The 16240-nt window shown below is 36.2% G+C and overlaps 1 protein-coding gene across 3 annotated transcripts in view; it reads right to left on the bottom strand.

Moving 5' to 3' along the window:
- The window catches only part of SKAP2 (src kinase associated phosphoprotein 2), a 120187-nt gene that overhangs the window by 103537 nt on the left and 410 nt on the right, over nt 1–16240 (bottom strand). The window contains exons 2-4 of one of the 3 annotated variants that reach the window (XM_085307556.1): nt 8820–8860; nt 6031–6136; nt 3734–3759 (exon numbers count right to left, since the gene is read on the bottom strand). The exons of 1 other annotated variant lie outside the window; for it this stretch is intronic. In XM_085307556.1, coding sequence (XP_085163682.1) covers nt 3734–3759; nt 6031–6136; nt 8820–8838 — 151 coding nt within the window. In that variant the 5' untranslated portion in view covers nt 8839–8860. The remainder of the gene's footprint in view (nt 1–3733; nt 3760–6030; nt 6137–8819; nt 8861–16240) is intronic. One more of the 3 variants, XM_085307555.1, reaches the window with a different exon arrangement.

Below are 16240 nucleotides of genomic sequence, written 5' to 3'. Positions count from 1 at the left end.
ATTGATTCAATTAATCTCGAAACAGAGAAATGCCAAAAACTGTATTAACTCAGAATCTTTGATGAAGTCCAGACTTTTCTATCCCTTGTTGAATATTAGTCTTATTAAAAATTAATCCAATTTGTATGAAAATTATCTTAGTTTTCAATTACTTCCCAACTCACGACTTAGAACAGGTCACTTTGCATGTGACCGTAACTGGCTTTTTGGTTTTCCTTGCAATGCTTATATGACAAGTCGGATATTTCAAAGCAAAAACATGGAAGAATGTCTAAGAAGAAAATAAAGTTCTACTGAGTTCCTTAATTTAAGAATGAAAGCAAAACTTGGTGAGAAGATTAGTGTTTTGTATGCTAACATAATTACACATTTCTGGACACAACACCCCATGATCAATTTAAAAATACTTCTTTGCAAAAGTTTGCAAACTTTCTTTGTTCGGAAATCAACATTATGTTTAATCGTAAAAGTCCGTGTGAAATTGGATAATACACCACACATAAAAATTAAACATTTTCCTGTACTGTGAATTTAGTGTCTTGAATTTTCACATGCACCCCCTCCAAAAAAAGCTTCGTTTTCTTTCAGTGTGCAGATTCACTTGCAAAGATGTGTTTCCCAGCATATGTAGTGACCTAACAGACAACAACATATAAAGGTTTATTTTTAAGAAGATTTAAGAAGTGCCCAAGTTCATCGATTTACTTGCAAAGAAGCATGGTTGCACTTCTTAAAAATTATAGATATGCACATGGATGATTTTGACTTTAAGGGGCCTAGTTCTACTTGTACACATGCTTTTTTCTTTCTTTCTTTCTTTCTTTTTTTAAACTGGTTGCCGAATGTTTTATGCAAGATAAGACTCTGTATGCTAGCAGCAAAAAGTGGCAAAAGCCCATACATCAAGAGCTCACATACAATACCTTGGTCAAACTGACGAGTCACTACATGCAAAGCCAGTGGAACTTCAAGAACAAGCAATGATGAAAGACAGTGGAGTGACAAGCTGATACCCACAAAGCATACTTGTAAAATAACTCACAAGCTAAAAGAGCTGCTGTTTGAGAGACTGGAGTCAAATTCCATTATGTTAGACAGGAAACATAAGAATTTTGACAGTGTTAGTCAACTTCTTTCAGCCTCCAGAAGATTCTTCCAGATGCCTTTGGAAAGATGATAGGTCAGGACTCTCAAGATTCTTAAAAACAGTTGGTGTAGTATGATAATTAGTATATTATGGTAATATAGCATATACTGTAAATCATTTTTCACCTTTTCAGCTTTAAAAATGATTTTATTTAGATAAAAATTTGAATAATTGCTATCACAAAACAAAGCATAGCAGCTACATGGTTTAAACATGTCACTGTCTCTTTTATTCTAATTTGTTTCAGTATCCTTTCCACATTCCTTTTTTCCTCCATTCCTCCTTGCTTCCCAAAAGATATTCTCCTACTCACTATTTTGGTGTATTTCTTCTTTCTTTTAAGGGTGGAGGAACAGGAAAAGATCTGTCCGTCACTACCACCTCCATTAATAATCTTTTCTCAAACCTTCTGTTTTTCAAAAGTCTAGATGTGCACCTATGTATGAAAGAGTACAAAAGCTGACTTAACTAGCTGCTGTTGCTGCTTTGTCACACCAGTAGCTGGCAGAGAAGCTGACTGCCTACCTCCACCTAGGTCCTCTGTCGTACATTACACAAATCACACCTAATTAGTGCAGGCCTAAAAGTAAGTGTGACACAACCAAATACAGTTTAGCACACATTTCTTGAATTGTGGAGGTTGTACTGACAACCCATACCAGTGAACTACATTCCCTCAAATAGTTTTCAAGTGCAGGCTCCAATTTCTCATGAATTTTTCATATTCATGCACATAAATGTACATGCATCTAGAGTAATTTATCCTAGCTTGTAAAAACAACAGTATAACTCTGAGAGGGCTCTCATTTTATTGAGAAATACTGAAAGAAAACTAAAATGTCAGTGTTCACAAGCTTCACCATCTGTACATAGTTCTAGCATTTGAGCCTAAGAGATACATCATGAGAATTAAAATAATCAAGAGCAATCTATCCTTCTTAACAAGCAAATGCACTCTAATAAAGAGAGTAAGACTGAATACAATCTTCACTGAAATTAGAGCAAGTTGTTTAGTAACAAACTATTTCAATTAAATTATACCTTTTACTGGAAATAATCTCATCTTTATTAATAAATTTGTTGAATTGATGATTCAATTCAAAAATTTATTTGCGAAGAAGAAAGGATAATAAATAGGCTAGAATTTTCTTATGCTTCAAAAAAATAGCAGTAAATGAAAACTCTGCTCTTTGTGAACAATTCTCATGTTTATTAGAGTCTCAGATTCAAAAAAACCTTTAGGTACATGCATTAATCTTTCAAATACATAAAACATGCTATCCAGAAAGTCAAATACATATGAAATGAAACAACCATTCCACCTAATTTCATGTTAGTCATTTTCTGAATAAAATGGCATTTGATGTCTCCCTTAATTCTGTCTGGCAGTGGAGGGAGGAGGAAAAAGGCATCTTAACTTCAGTAAAGAGGTTGAGGTGCAATACAAATTAGTAACAATAATTTTAATATAACTGTTAATACAGTCATATATATAGTTTGAGTTTACAAAAACTTGACCATCTTCAGGAAGTTTCAAATTATACTTTCAGTTTGCCTGTTACCATTGTCTGATGCATGTCATAAGAAACGCATGAACTTTTTGTACATTGTTATAGCTTTACTTAGCTGAATAGCTGATTTCCATCAGGTATAGTCACGTTATCAGGAGGCACAGATGTAGCCTGCACATTTGAACCTCCCTGTCCAGAAACAGACAGTAAAAGGTTCCTCAATCACTGCAAAAAGTGAAGCTTTTGCATAGGCTTTTTTTGACCTCGCACTGTGACCCTCATACCAGCATCCACAGGCTGTAGGTCATGACCTCAAGAATTAGCATGGTGGAAATAAGAGCCCTTCCAGGCTTCGTTACAGAACAGAAGACTGTAGCAATACGCACAGTCTCCTCTAACCTGAGCCCTGCAGCTTTGTTTTAACTCCACTAAAAGACAATAGATAACTCACACTTCGGCTTTCATTACTGGCACACTAAATCGTCTCTCCTTTGGCTAAAGGTCCGAGTTCCCGCTACACTATGAAAACATTCATTCAGCGCAGATCGAAAGCCAGTATCATATTGCCGCTAGAGGAGCCTATTAAAAGGTTAAAGAAATATCACTGTGGAAGTGCAGACTTTTGCGATCACTGTTAAGAAAAAAGGCTGAAATAAATTATCCTGCTATCGTTTTATCTCCTAAGCAGACCACTTTGCATAYGCTTCCTCTGAGAAACCTGCCTCACTTGCTTTTACACAATACTACACTATTGCTAATTAAATCAGATATAACAACCCCATTTGAATGAAATTCCAAACTATATTTCTAGACTAATCTTTTAATCAGTAAGCATTCTCAGATATGTTTAATGAAGGCAACAGGACTCAGTTTTAGCACGAAGTTTGAACCCTGGAAGCTTTTTTCRTTTTCCCTCAGCAGGGGGAGCCAGCATCCTCATCCTTGCGAGTCACTCATGGCATCGTCAAGCATTTAAAATGCAGTAAGGTCTGTTTATTCCCCTAAGAGTCTGTCTAGTGGGCAAAAATATACCACAGTTGGAGAGATGGGGGGGGGGTACATACATATGATTTACCTTTATCCTGGAATTCTTGAGGATAGCTGCAGAAAGAAGAAGAAACAACATTAAGCAACACAGATTTGCTAGAACTAGAACAGAACATAAAATAAATTACTATTTTTCTACAAGCTTTGTACTTGAAGACTTACTGCTGCAAAATTTCCCCTATTGATATTTGTTAAAGTATTTACTTATGCCTAAAATATTTAATAGTTTTCCTTTCACTTTTGAGTAAATCCTAAATGGGCATTTTAAAGAAGGCTCCAGCAAAATCTCAGGGCAAACTGTTCCAGGTAATTACATCTACTCAGACATCCTAAGGAATTTGCATTCAAAAGCATCTTTGATTTTAGTTAGTTTTCTAGAGTGTTTTTTTTTTTGTGCATAAATAAAAGCTACTAAGTACTTTTTAAAAATAACATTACATCAGTAGGAAAAAAATTTACAAAGTCTGGGTTCAGTTATAGTATTTTGTCAAATCTGAAGGAAAAAAATAAAAATTAACAAGTGATGCTTGCCTAACTATAAAATCTTTTTAGAATATCTTGATGTATTTAACACCTAAAAATAAATCTATCAAAAAGAGAAAAAATACTACTTCTCCAGCACTGAATCTTTAATATTTCAGAAACAAAACAATCATAGGATACAGTTGGATGTATAATGATAAGTTATCATGGATAGAGTCATGCAAAATGGCATCTCAAGAAGCATGAATTGACTATAGAGTTTATGTAAAAAGAAGGGTGTTTCACAAGAACTGACTAGCAAACAAAATGCAGCTGCAAAGATTATCTTTAGAAACAACAGGCAGCAGTGCATGCGTCAAGCAGTCAGCAAGGACAAGCTTACAAGTGACAAACAGGAGAGAAAAAGTCTGGATGAGAAACTGAAAAATACAAACATAGACAAAAGACTAGATCTAAAATATCTTGTGCAGGAAATAGCAGTACTATTTGGACACAGCCTGACATGTGGGACATGAAAATCAAAGACGACTACAATGTGCACACATTTGTAGCCAGCCTGAAAAGCAGACTGCTGTTAACAGTGAGTAATATCACAGGAGATCAGGAAGGTTTAGGAATTAAAATAAGAGGTGAAATCATGGGATCATGTAGGTGAACAGCAAAGGATTCAGGGCTAGTAGAGATCACAACTTGCAGGTTCCCTCATCCAAGACTTCATCATTTGAGGGAGAGGGAGGAAGCGAGGAGGACAGCTGAGCCATAAACCTGAACGAAGGAAACAAGTTAGGAATGCTATATCTACAGATCATCTGTGCAACTTCTGTTAGCTCAATAACCCAGAAAGAAAAGCATGAGAAAAAAGAAAAGAAACGCTGCTCCCTTGAAAAACTGTAAAAATAGTTCCATAAACGTTCATGGGCTGAATCAAAGGCACAGAAATCTTCAGTCATAAGATTTTGAGACAGATGTCACATCTTCCTCCAGTTAGTATGATATTAAGAATAATGTCCTCACTGGATGATTGTGCTGTCTTTTAAATTTGTAAATAAGTTGCCAAAGAGGTAGGAGCATGTCATCAAACCAAAGGTTAGGAGGTATCCAACAGGAGTATCAACAGAAAAACGCTTTGGAAACATTGATGGAAAAGAATGGCAAGTGCTAGATTACATTCCAGTTCCGGGTTATAAGACAGAAGATTCTGCAAATAAAATTTTCTTGTACATACAGAACTACAGTGAAATCTCTGCAGCTGAATTGTTTGGCTGAAATTAAAAGCATGATAGAACCGAGTCTCAAATCATACATAATACTAAAAACATAACTTTGCCTGGCCTATCCTAATACTTCACTATTTTTAACATCACCAAAACAAGCTTATTATCTAAAATTACTTTTAAGATATATTTCAATTTTTTATTACAGACCAAGCTAAATGATGTAATAGATAGTAAAGGAAAGTCATCATTGAGTTATGCCGCCTTATACTAGCTGAGGATGGCAGCAGGAAGAGCATTCATATACCTTGTGCATTATATTTCTTGTATTTTAATGATTTTTATCACATTGGATGCGAAGGTAAGCTCTAACCAACAAGCCTGCWATCAAGGTTCAGAATATTGAAGTAATTTAATTGGGACAAATCCTTATGGTCCCACTTCCTACTGAATTCTAGCAGCTTCAAGAAAGATACAAAGATTAAACTCATGCAGATTATTTGAAAAAATTAAGACATAAGTAGATTGTTAATTGTTAATATTCTTAAAGGATTGTAAAAAAAAACTAAGTTATCGGAAGAGCAGTAAATTACCTGGTAATATGTTGAAGCAATAAAATCTCACTTACCTTGCCTTAACATCTTTTAACTTCTTAAGAAGAATATCCTTTTTTTCCTTTGCTTTCTTGGATAGATTTTCTCCTTTTAGGGTTTGAGAAATAAATGTGTCAACATCTAAATCAGGAAAAAAAAAGAAGATGATGTACATCACAAGCAATAACTTTCTGAAGATAAATACTGCTGTAATGAGTTTGCCCCAATACTATTACGGAAAAACTAATAAAATTATTTTCAGGCCTACTCACAACACAGTTAAGAGTCGTTTCAGATTCTAAATGGGATACATTTGTTCTCTGATCTACTTATGCTTAGCACAGCAAATGTTATGTTGACATTTGATTCTTGCTCATTTAATTATGCCAAATAAGTTCTAATAAATTGCAGTAGTATAACAATTACTTTCCATCATGTAAAGTAAGGGATAAAGCTGAAACATGTAAATAGTCTTTATGCATGTATTATTGCCATGTTATTTCAGAAGCTGAAGTTACAAAATGGTTGAATAATTCACTGTTGTAGCAGTAATGCTTACAGTTACTAATATAGGTCATTTATTGGATTATTTTCAGTTCTCACATTGCCTCTGAACTACTAGACTAGAAGTCCATATACAAAGCTCTAATCTTGAATACAACTAGGTAGTCACCACAATAATCATACTGAAGCAGTCATGATCAAATATGCACTTAAAAGTTAAGCATATCTGCACTTGCAGAATTACAATGCAGTTTGTAATAGTTTGTGATTTTTTATTCTTATACAGAAGATATATTTACATATTCATGCAGAATCAATGCATTCAAAAACAGTAACTGTAGCTCTTTCTAATATAATAAACATCCATTGTGTAAGTTAAAAACAGTGCATTGAGTGTTGGAGAATGCAACAGCACCAGTAGCATGTTCTCTTGGTTAACAAAAATAATTGCCAAAGTTAACCATTAAAACCTCTTACTGTTACCAATCAACATATGATTATCCTGAAAACTAAGAAGTAGAAAGAAAAAAAAATTAAATCTTACTTTTCAATTTAAAATTTTCATCTATATGGACAACAACTGTTCATTCAAGATGGGAAAGTATACGTAAGTCAAACCCTCCCACACTGTCCCCCACGCACATTTGCCAAATACACRCGTACATAGATTGTACCAAATTATGGTATGGATGGCACTATTTTAATTSTGTAACTTTTTACAGTAGGTGAGAAGTTCCATTTTCACTGTCAAAACACAAAAGAGCCAATTAAGTACTCAAAAGTTTGCATGGAAAAAATTTACATTTTAAGCAATATTAAGCTGAATGTTTACCTCAGTTTTCCTAACTGAAACTTTAATTTCCTGGGTTGTATTTTCTTTCAAAGTCAAAAGCGACTGTTTGAGAACCCGAGCCTAGCCACTACAAACATGTCACTCTTTAACAGCAATTTACCAGAGTATTATTTAGATGTTTGGATTGGCTTGCTGTCTTCACAAGATGTGGCAAAGTCTGCAGCTTTTTTTTTTTTTAATGTTCTAAGTGTCTTCTTCTGAACAAAGATACTGTTCCCCCTCTCCACAAGACAGAGAAAAAGAAAACCTTTTCTATTACATGTTCCTGAACACAGGAAAAAAAAAAAAAAAAGAAAAGAAAAAAGTCCCAGTTCTATGGCATTCCTTCTTTACAAGGACAGAAGGAAAGGCACTTAACCACTTAACACGGGTAGTAATGAATCCTCCAGACACATGCCCAACAGCCTCTATGCTGGAGACCAAGCATCCCTGGAAATATTTTGTCCTAACACACAGAAAATCCATACGTCTTCACAAAGTCCAAGGATTATAATTTCTGAGCAAAGGGGCGTATGAGGACTCATGCAATTCCAAGACTCTGATCCTTCACAAAACCTCCCTGAGATCAAAGGATCTGCTACTCTTGCTACTGAAGGAAAAAAACAAAACTGCCAACAGCTTCTCTCAATCAAATCCAAGAGGATTTTCCCATACAGACCAATCTCTTACTCTGGAAGGGATATGCTGATTAATAATTTGTTCCTTCATGCTTTTACATATTTATTTTAAAAMCTGGATCTTAATTTCACAGTGTTACTTAGACAGCAACATGTGAAAGCTTAGTGTCGCTGGTCAGATTTATAAATAAGAAGCGACACTTACACCATATTCTTCAAACACTAATTAATCACAGGACTTTGCCTCAGAAGTCTTCATTTAAATTCAGTCGCCTTCTTTACTTCTTGGAAAAGCTCAAAATCCAGCTGAGAAGTCTGTCATCTCAGGTTTGACTGACTGTCAAAGCTTTCTTCAAACACAAATCATTAGATAATCCAATTTATCAAAATGTGAAGAAGTGAAACTGTGTAGACTATCATAAGGAAAATTACCATTTTCAGCTTATGACACACTGTAGATACAAAGAGGTGAGGACTAACTACATTGATTGCAGAATTTGTTCTTTTCTGGGAAAGCTTGAACTTCAAAAGCAGAAATACTCTATAATACTTTTCAGCCATAGAAGAACAGGGCAAAAATAGATGTTCTATCTGTTCTCAGTGTTGTCATCTCAGACAATTTGGAGAGGAGGGAAAGGAGAGTGAGAATGAGGAGAAAGGGAGGGAGAAAAATAAAGAGAACAAGCATGCACATGCTCCTGACATATATGTCATTTCAAAACAGCAGCAGTGACAGAGAAGACATCTCTGGGAGAGCTTTGCTCTCCCATGAGCTTACAAAATAAGTTATTTGAGTGAAGGTAACCACAAACAACACACACTACATTTATCATGCAATACAGTTACTTACATATAGGCAGAGAATGCATCTAGCTTGATTCATCATAGTCCCTGAATATGAAGACAGAATCAATGAACATATCTTGAATAGGATGCTGAAGAAGCAATATACTTGAAAACACCACATTCACCATACCATTCGTTTTCTCCTAACTGCTCACAGTTTTACAGAATATTGCACATTTTGCTCTCTTCTAGTTTTGCAAATTCAGTCAGGATGTGCCAAATGCACGTGAGACTAGCGACTTATCTCTCTTGCTTCTTGTCCAAGGAGCTTATATCTAAGTTATGCTCATCTCTTCACCACCGTCTTTCCATGCTGTTGAAGCACATGGAAGAAACAGTCCCTGCTACCAGAGAAAGTTTCATCACTGGCTTAACTCAAGAGAACATTAATTCACTTCATTTCTAGGACGCTCCTCAAAGTGACTTCTCCTACAAGGAGAACAGAACCTAGGACTTCAGTGTGACACATACAAGCCTCATAGAGTGACCTTCAGAGAGAATAAGCAAAATATACCCATTTCTCACCACTATTCGAGTCACTAAAAATCTCTTCTCCAAGATAATCCAAAAATTTRTTCTCTCCTCTGCCACTCCAACGCTTACAGAAAAGTGAAATGGAAGCTACTAGCCATAAGCACTTAAATGTGAATGTGTTTCTTTCATGCTTCACTAGCATTTGGTCCATTGATGAATTTTAAAAAAGCTGTACTCCAGACAGAAAACCTCTTTGCGCAGAGCACTCCCCCTTACCAGTTACCACGTAACACAAACAAATGGTGTATGCTCACACATTTTGTTTGTTTCTAACAAACTGAGCAGCTATTTGGTATCCTACACCGCGGGCTGCACTGCAACAGACACTCAGCTACAGTTGGCTCTTTCTATTGAAAACATCAGAATTTCAAAGAGAAATAAACTTTGAACGCCTATTCAATATGTTTTAATTTTCTAAAGCTTGTGCTTTAGAAGCCAGTCTGATAGCTTGAACACCAATATTTGTTGCTGTGCTTCTTAAACCTCATGATATTAATTTCTCTGGGGCATGCTTCAAAGTTATTTGCCTACAGAAATGAACAACAGATACAGAACTGAAAGATTCAATTGATAAGATCCATTCACAAATTGCTCTGTCAATACAGGTTACAAACCGATAGAAAAGAGAAGTCTCACTAAAATATAGCTCTGTCTGCTTCAACTGCAATTAATCAAATGGCTTATATGTATGAAGTTTAACCGCTAGCTCATACAACAGTCAAAAGATTAAAGGCTGCTTTAATTTCATCTCCATCTACATTCCTTTTATGAGGAAAAAAGTCAAGATAGTTTCTGTTTTTCATTGTTTGTTAAAACATTTTGTGCTTCTACTTATTTCAGCGATTATAAGCAGACAATACTGTAAGTTTTCCATTGTTTTAAGTCTTTGGGGACATCTTCTTTAATAAGGGCTGAAATTATGCAGATGGAAGATTAAGACTGTTGTAAACTTTTCATCCAAAGCATGTACTGCATTCAGGAGTGTTAAATTAATTGTAATGAATCATGGCTTTTTGTTGTTCATATTGCTTACTATGCCAATCCCCAGTTGCACTCAATAAATTTACTTGGGACAGAACTACTACTGCTGGAACGGCAGGTCATCCCAGCAGGTCCTACAGCCACCAACCTGCTCCCACCTTTCTCCTCTGCCTTCGGGACAGGAAGGGTCAGCAGCGAGCTAGGGGGGTTCTGAAGGCAGGCCAGGGAATTTTGGAAGCTAGCTGCAAGCTAGGCACGGCTGTCCATATGCACTTTGCAAAGGTGACCAACATCCAACAGGCCACCACTCATTTTTCAGCTTTCCATGAGCTAGCATTAGAAAGCAATTAATTAACTGAACTTCAAATTTTTCCTCCAATTCATCAATACAGAAGAGGCCTGAAGACAAATCATCAAGCAACGTCAGCAACTGCCTGCCCCTCTGCACATAAATCTCATGTCTTTTGAGGCAAGAATTATCTGCAGGTTTTATTTTTTACTCTTCCCCTTTCTTCCCATCTATATTCAAAAGTTTCTGCCCAGAGTTTGCTAAATTTTCTTWAAAAAAAAATACATGGAAGACATGATGAAAACAAGTGACTGATACTGTAAAATGTCAAAAAAAAAAAATCACACCAATCCAGTCTAACAAATAAGCAAACGTTCATTTTGGCACAAAGTCATGGGAAGAACGGCCTTTAGAACCTGTTGCACATTAAACCTCAATGAGCAAGGCTACCATTCTATGCTATCACAATTAAAGTAATATATTGAAAAAAATATGATGATCAACAGTTTGTCAATAATATATAAGGCACAAATACAGCTAAACTAATACAATGCGTGTTTACTTCAAATGAAGTAAACAGGACAGTTCTTCTAAAGAGTAAAAAATAACTCTGAMCAAGGACAATATTGTAACCTTATTGACTGGGGAATTGGACATCCTCTCCCTACATTAAAGAAATGAGAAAAGATCAAGCTGTAGCATATAAAGCATATGATGAAAAAAACACACTAGCACAAATCATGATCAAGTTACAAAGTGATTCCAAATGAACTACAATAAGAAATGTTAAGGATTAACCTAAAGATTTACACTGTATGCCACATTATGCTGCATCTATTGTGGTTTGTTGACATATGATTGGGAAAGAAATGTAAACCCAGTCAGATGAGAAAGATAGACTCCACGTTAATTGAAAAAGACAAACTAAGTGAGTAATGAGTGTATAAAAAATAGCCTATGCCATTTTTATCACCCATATATGACACTTATTCTCAAATTTATGGCAGACACAACTGAACTATGTTTCAAATCACTGGAGGTTATTTCTTACTAGGAAGGCCTCTGCACATTTTTTCAGCTCGCTGTTTCTGTTCTTATTCCATTACTATTGAAATACATATATATCACCAAAGCTGTAAGTACATGTCTACATAGAAGATGTCTGCAATAATTGCCCTTGCGTATTTTGTGAAGATGAATTCTTCTGCAAGAATCAACATTGATTATATCCATGGAAATGTGAAAATGATACTTTAAAACAAGAGTAAAGTTTTCAACAGCAGTATAGTATTAAAACTGAACCAGCCAATCAAGAAAAGCTACATTGCACCTAGGTGATTTTTCCTGTGATAAGGAGCAAGTGCAGYCACAGGTAACAAGGAGGTCAAAGGACAGTTAGTTTTCTGGGGATCAGGAGTAAATGTGACTACTGCAGTGCCCAAAAATAAAAAGGTAAGCATAATTTAACTCTGACTCATGCAATGGTCCCACCATCATATAGTTCTCTCAACTTGGCCTCTCCTGCATGCTGTTTCCAAGATGCCGCTAAGCAAGTGGGTAAATTTTTAATTTGAAGAATGTATAGGGAATATAGAGAAATAAGGCAACTAGGGCAATATGACTAGAGATTYTAAAAACCTAAATGATGTCTAAGTAATGATAGTCTCAAAGGCAAAACCAGAGAGTTTGCACAAGATCTTTTTGTTTAGTAGAACAAGGAAAAATGGATATAGGAGCTAGGTATTAGATTCCATATGGACTAGAGAGTTTCTTTTATCTGYATGAAAAAAAAGATCTCAGTAACTTTCTAAATACAAATACATTAAGTTTCATTTTCATATTGGAAATGCGGCAAAGCATGAAAGCAAAAGTGAAAAAATATACTCTTCGATAGTCACGGATGTCACAAAGAGAAAAAAGATATAGATATATATAAAATGATAAAGATGCTATCAAAATCTTTTAAAAATAAAGAATTCTTAACTCTTCCAACTAAATCTAMATTACTAAAAACAGTTAAAAAAATWAGAAGCTTTTTTCAATCATGATTACTGAAGCAACCAGTATAATTTATGTTACAGAAGCAGCAATATGCCTTTAGGGAAGAAGARCCCTCCAGAAACCTTCTCAGCTAGGGACAAGTCAAAACTTAGAGTGCGCATCAAGGAGTAAGGAAAAATAAACAGGCCTCCAACAATCTGTGCAGTTAATAATAACTTGGCAGCAAGAAAAAGAGCAACAAGTAACACCCCACTTTGCCAAACCAACACCCACAAGAAGATTCTGAACATAGAAATACAAAAGAGAATGGCTTTTTCAAAAGAAGAAAAGGTACAACAGGGCTGGGCCTCCTTCAGTAAATTCAAAAAAAATCACATATTCTCTGGAAGGTGAAGAGACAAAGGTAAGGGGTGAAAAAATTACACATGCTGTCATACATCCTCCAGGTGTAAAGCACGAGGGCAAACTGACTTCATCTTCTCCCCACAAGCTCAACTCATGACCAGAGGACCCTGTTTCTATCTCTGATATTTCCCTCCCACCACTTAAAGGCGGCAGACTAGAGAGGATGGCATTGTGCAATCTCAGCACTTTTGTGCAATAAGCCCATTGCCACACCGACCTTCTCCTTCAGCTTTACAGAACCAGCTTCTTTCTGCTTCCAACCAATGTACTTAGCGCTGAGCTCAAGCTGTGTTTCTGCCTGGAACATTTCAGCGCCACTGACGTGCAACTGTAATGACCCTGCCAGGATGTGTGACAGAATTTGTTTTTGCATTGAAGATATAATATTGTTTAGGTTCAAAGCAAAGCACTCGCAAGTCAGAAAGTTTCCTGTGCAACTTGAATTCATCCCCCAGTGTGTTTATTCCCATTATCACGATGTTTAACTACAGGAGCACAAAGTACACTTTCCAGTAGGACCTCTACTTGTTCAGGGTAGTGGGTGGATAGTACTCTGGCAATCAATCAAGGCTAAGCAAGGATAAGGAAATCCGTATGATTGCCCACACCATTTGTTGGGGAAGAAATACATTTGTAAAAATATTGAGGAGAGAAGCAACAGTGCAATATTTAAAAGATTTTGTAGCTGCCCCACTGCTATAGTGAATGTTGCATTAAGAGCTGTTTGTCTCGAGCTGTTCGTGTTCCCAATAAGACCCTGTTCTCCCCAGAACCTGACATGAAGAAGCATCAAGCACTCATAGCAGCCATTGAATAGAGACATCAGCTGACATTATTTTACCAGAGAAACCAGCACAGCACGGAGGCAGGTGAATTTGAATTCTAATTCTATTCTACCATTGATTATCTTTTGTGACCTCAGATCACATCTTGTTTATTACACTAATTTTACCGACGGGAAAACAATATTCTCTCCTTTCAAAGAGATGCTGAATCAATATTTGTGAGCCATTAAAATAATACATTGAGCAGCACCTTCAAAGAAGAGCATACAAAAATGAATAGCTATTCACTGTAGTCTTTGAATTGTGTAAGGGTTGCTAAATTAATAACAAAAATATTACAAAGCTTCCCTTCTCCCCTTTATTACCATCTATCTTYAGCACATGAACAGTGTGAGCAAAAAGCAGAAGACTACATAATTAAAGATTACCAGAAACTAAATGTATTAGTAAATGAACTGCTCATGCAAGTTGAGCTATTCTAGTTTCTAATTTTCATGCACTTGAGTTGTAAACTAAAAAAAGGATAGAAAGAACACACAAACTGCAAAAAGTAATCCTGGGGAGGAGGCAAGAGGTCTGTCCCCACCACACCAAAGGGATCAAGTTACTGATTTTTTTTTAATTGCTCAGCCACAATTATTTTTACATTGGTTTCCCCTTGATAATTTAGCAATGTARATTAAAAATTTCAAACTATTATTTGTTCCTCAATACCTCTTCATCATTTTGCTAAATTTCTGCCTAATCATAGATCACTGCCATAAAATGAACAAGCGTTGAACTCATTTTTGTATCAGGTCGCAAAACAAAGTTGTGTGTGAACGCAAACTAAACTGAATACATGTCTAAGACRGTAACAATATTTTATGTAGTACTTACACAATCATGATTATAAAAAAAGAAAAATAAAGATTTAAAGATTTTTGGTAAATCATTCTATTCTCTTTTTACCTTAGGTACTACAGACAGCACTAATAAAACTATCTCCTTTTCTTCTAGAAAAACTGAAGCTCAATGGACTTGTATTCACATAGATACCTGTATATAACTTAGACCATTGATCTGAGTGACTCTGAAAGAACATGTACCATAGGTGGTCTCAGTCTCACTTCAACCTCTGTATTACTCTCTCCAACTGGATAAGATAAGGTCAATTTATCTAAAACAGGCATCACGAAAAAAAACACAACATAGTCTGGAATTTTGTTATCTGCACAGACTTCCCCAACTCCCTCCAAATCCCATCATCCTAAACTTACAACAATGAAGAGTTTCTAAGAGYTTCACCAAATYGGAAGTATATTTACAGCTCTGACACAGAAAACAACTACACATGATTCTAAGTCCAGAATACACTAAATGTCACATAAATAAGAAAGATTTAAAAAGGCCCTCCAGGGCTTTTTTTGTTTGTTTGTTTGTTTAATATCATCAAGAAACTGTCTCCCAGTATAAGAAATCATCATAAGGATTCCTTTTTTTTTTTCTGGTGGCCTTTCATAGGAGATTCTACTACAGGGGGTACGATCTGCAAATAATGCACTAAAAATATCAGTTACCAAAACACTTAAGAGAGTTGGAGAAGTGCTTTAAAGATAAGAAGATTGGTAAATCAAAATATTTCTAACATGAACTCCTACAAAGTGCTTTAAAAAAAAAGAAAAGAAGAATCAGTCTTCAAAGTTGATGAACTGCTGTAGATTCTAGTAGTTGCCCAGCCATGTAATCAGGTACTTAATTTTAGAGGCATGTTTTTGAAAAGCATGGTTAGTTTTAATGGCTCAGCCAAAGCTCAAGATGTTCCTAAGGCAGAAAGAGAAATTGTCAAAAGATTCTCTTACTCCAGTTGAAGTAGATTTGAGACAGCAAAGCCTTTTATGCTTTTCTCCATAAAAATAAAAAAAACCCAAAATGGAAAATACACAATTTCCTTTTAAAAAGAAACAAAATGTCATTTTTTGTGCATAAAATCACCACCAGATTTTTAAGCCGCCACTAACACTACTGCAGAAAACATTTTACAACGAGGAACCATTCTACGCTTCCCTGACACATCCAAGAGAACACGAGCAGCTGCATTTTGACCCAAAGTCGTTAGCCCAAGCAGAGATGACTGATATGACCAGACACCTACAACACAGGAACATCTTAATGCACTTCGACGACACTGGCCTAAATTGTTTCGCGGGCAACTTTTTTTTAATTATTATTATTTGGGAAAACCCTGCGGGCCCCACCAGAACAACATGCTTCAACTTCCAGAAGCGACTGACAGWCCGAGGAGCAACGTCCACCCGAGAGACGAGGAGCATCAAAACCAGCAGCCCCGCCGGTCCTTTCGCACGAGCCCGGCGGCCACAAGGCCGCGGCGACGCCCGGAGGCTCCGCGGAGCRCCCCAAGCCCGCGCACCCCCGGAGGGAGGAAGTAAC

The sequence above is a fragment of the Rhea americana genome, unplaced genomic scaffold (assembly GCF_003343005.1).
Source record: "Rhea americana isolate MKP2758 unplaced genomic scaffold, rheAme1 scaffold_26, whole genome shotgun sequence".
Taxonomy (NCBI): domain Eukaryota; kingdom Metazoa; phylum Chordata; class Aves; order Rheiformes; family Rheidae; genus Rhea; species Rhea americana.
The sequence above is the reverse complement of the archived record's forward strand: the minus strand, read 5'-3'. Positions and strand labels throughout refer to the sequence as shown.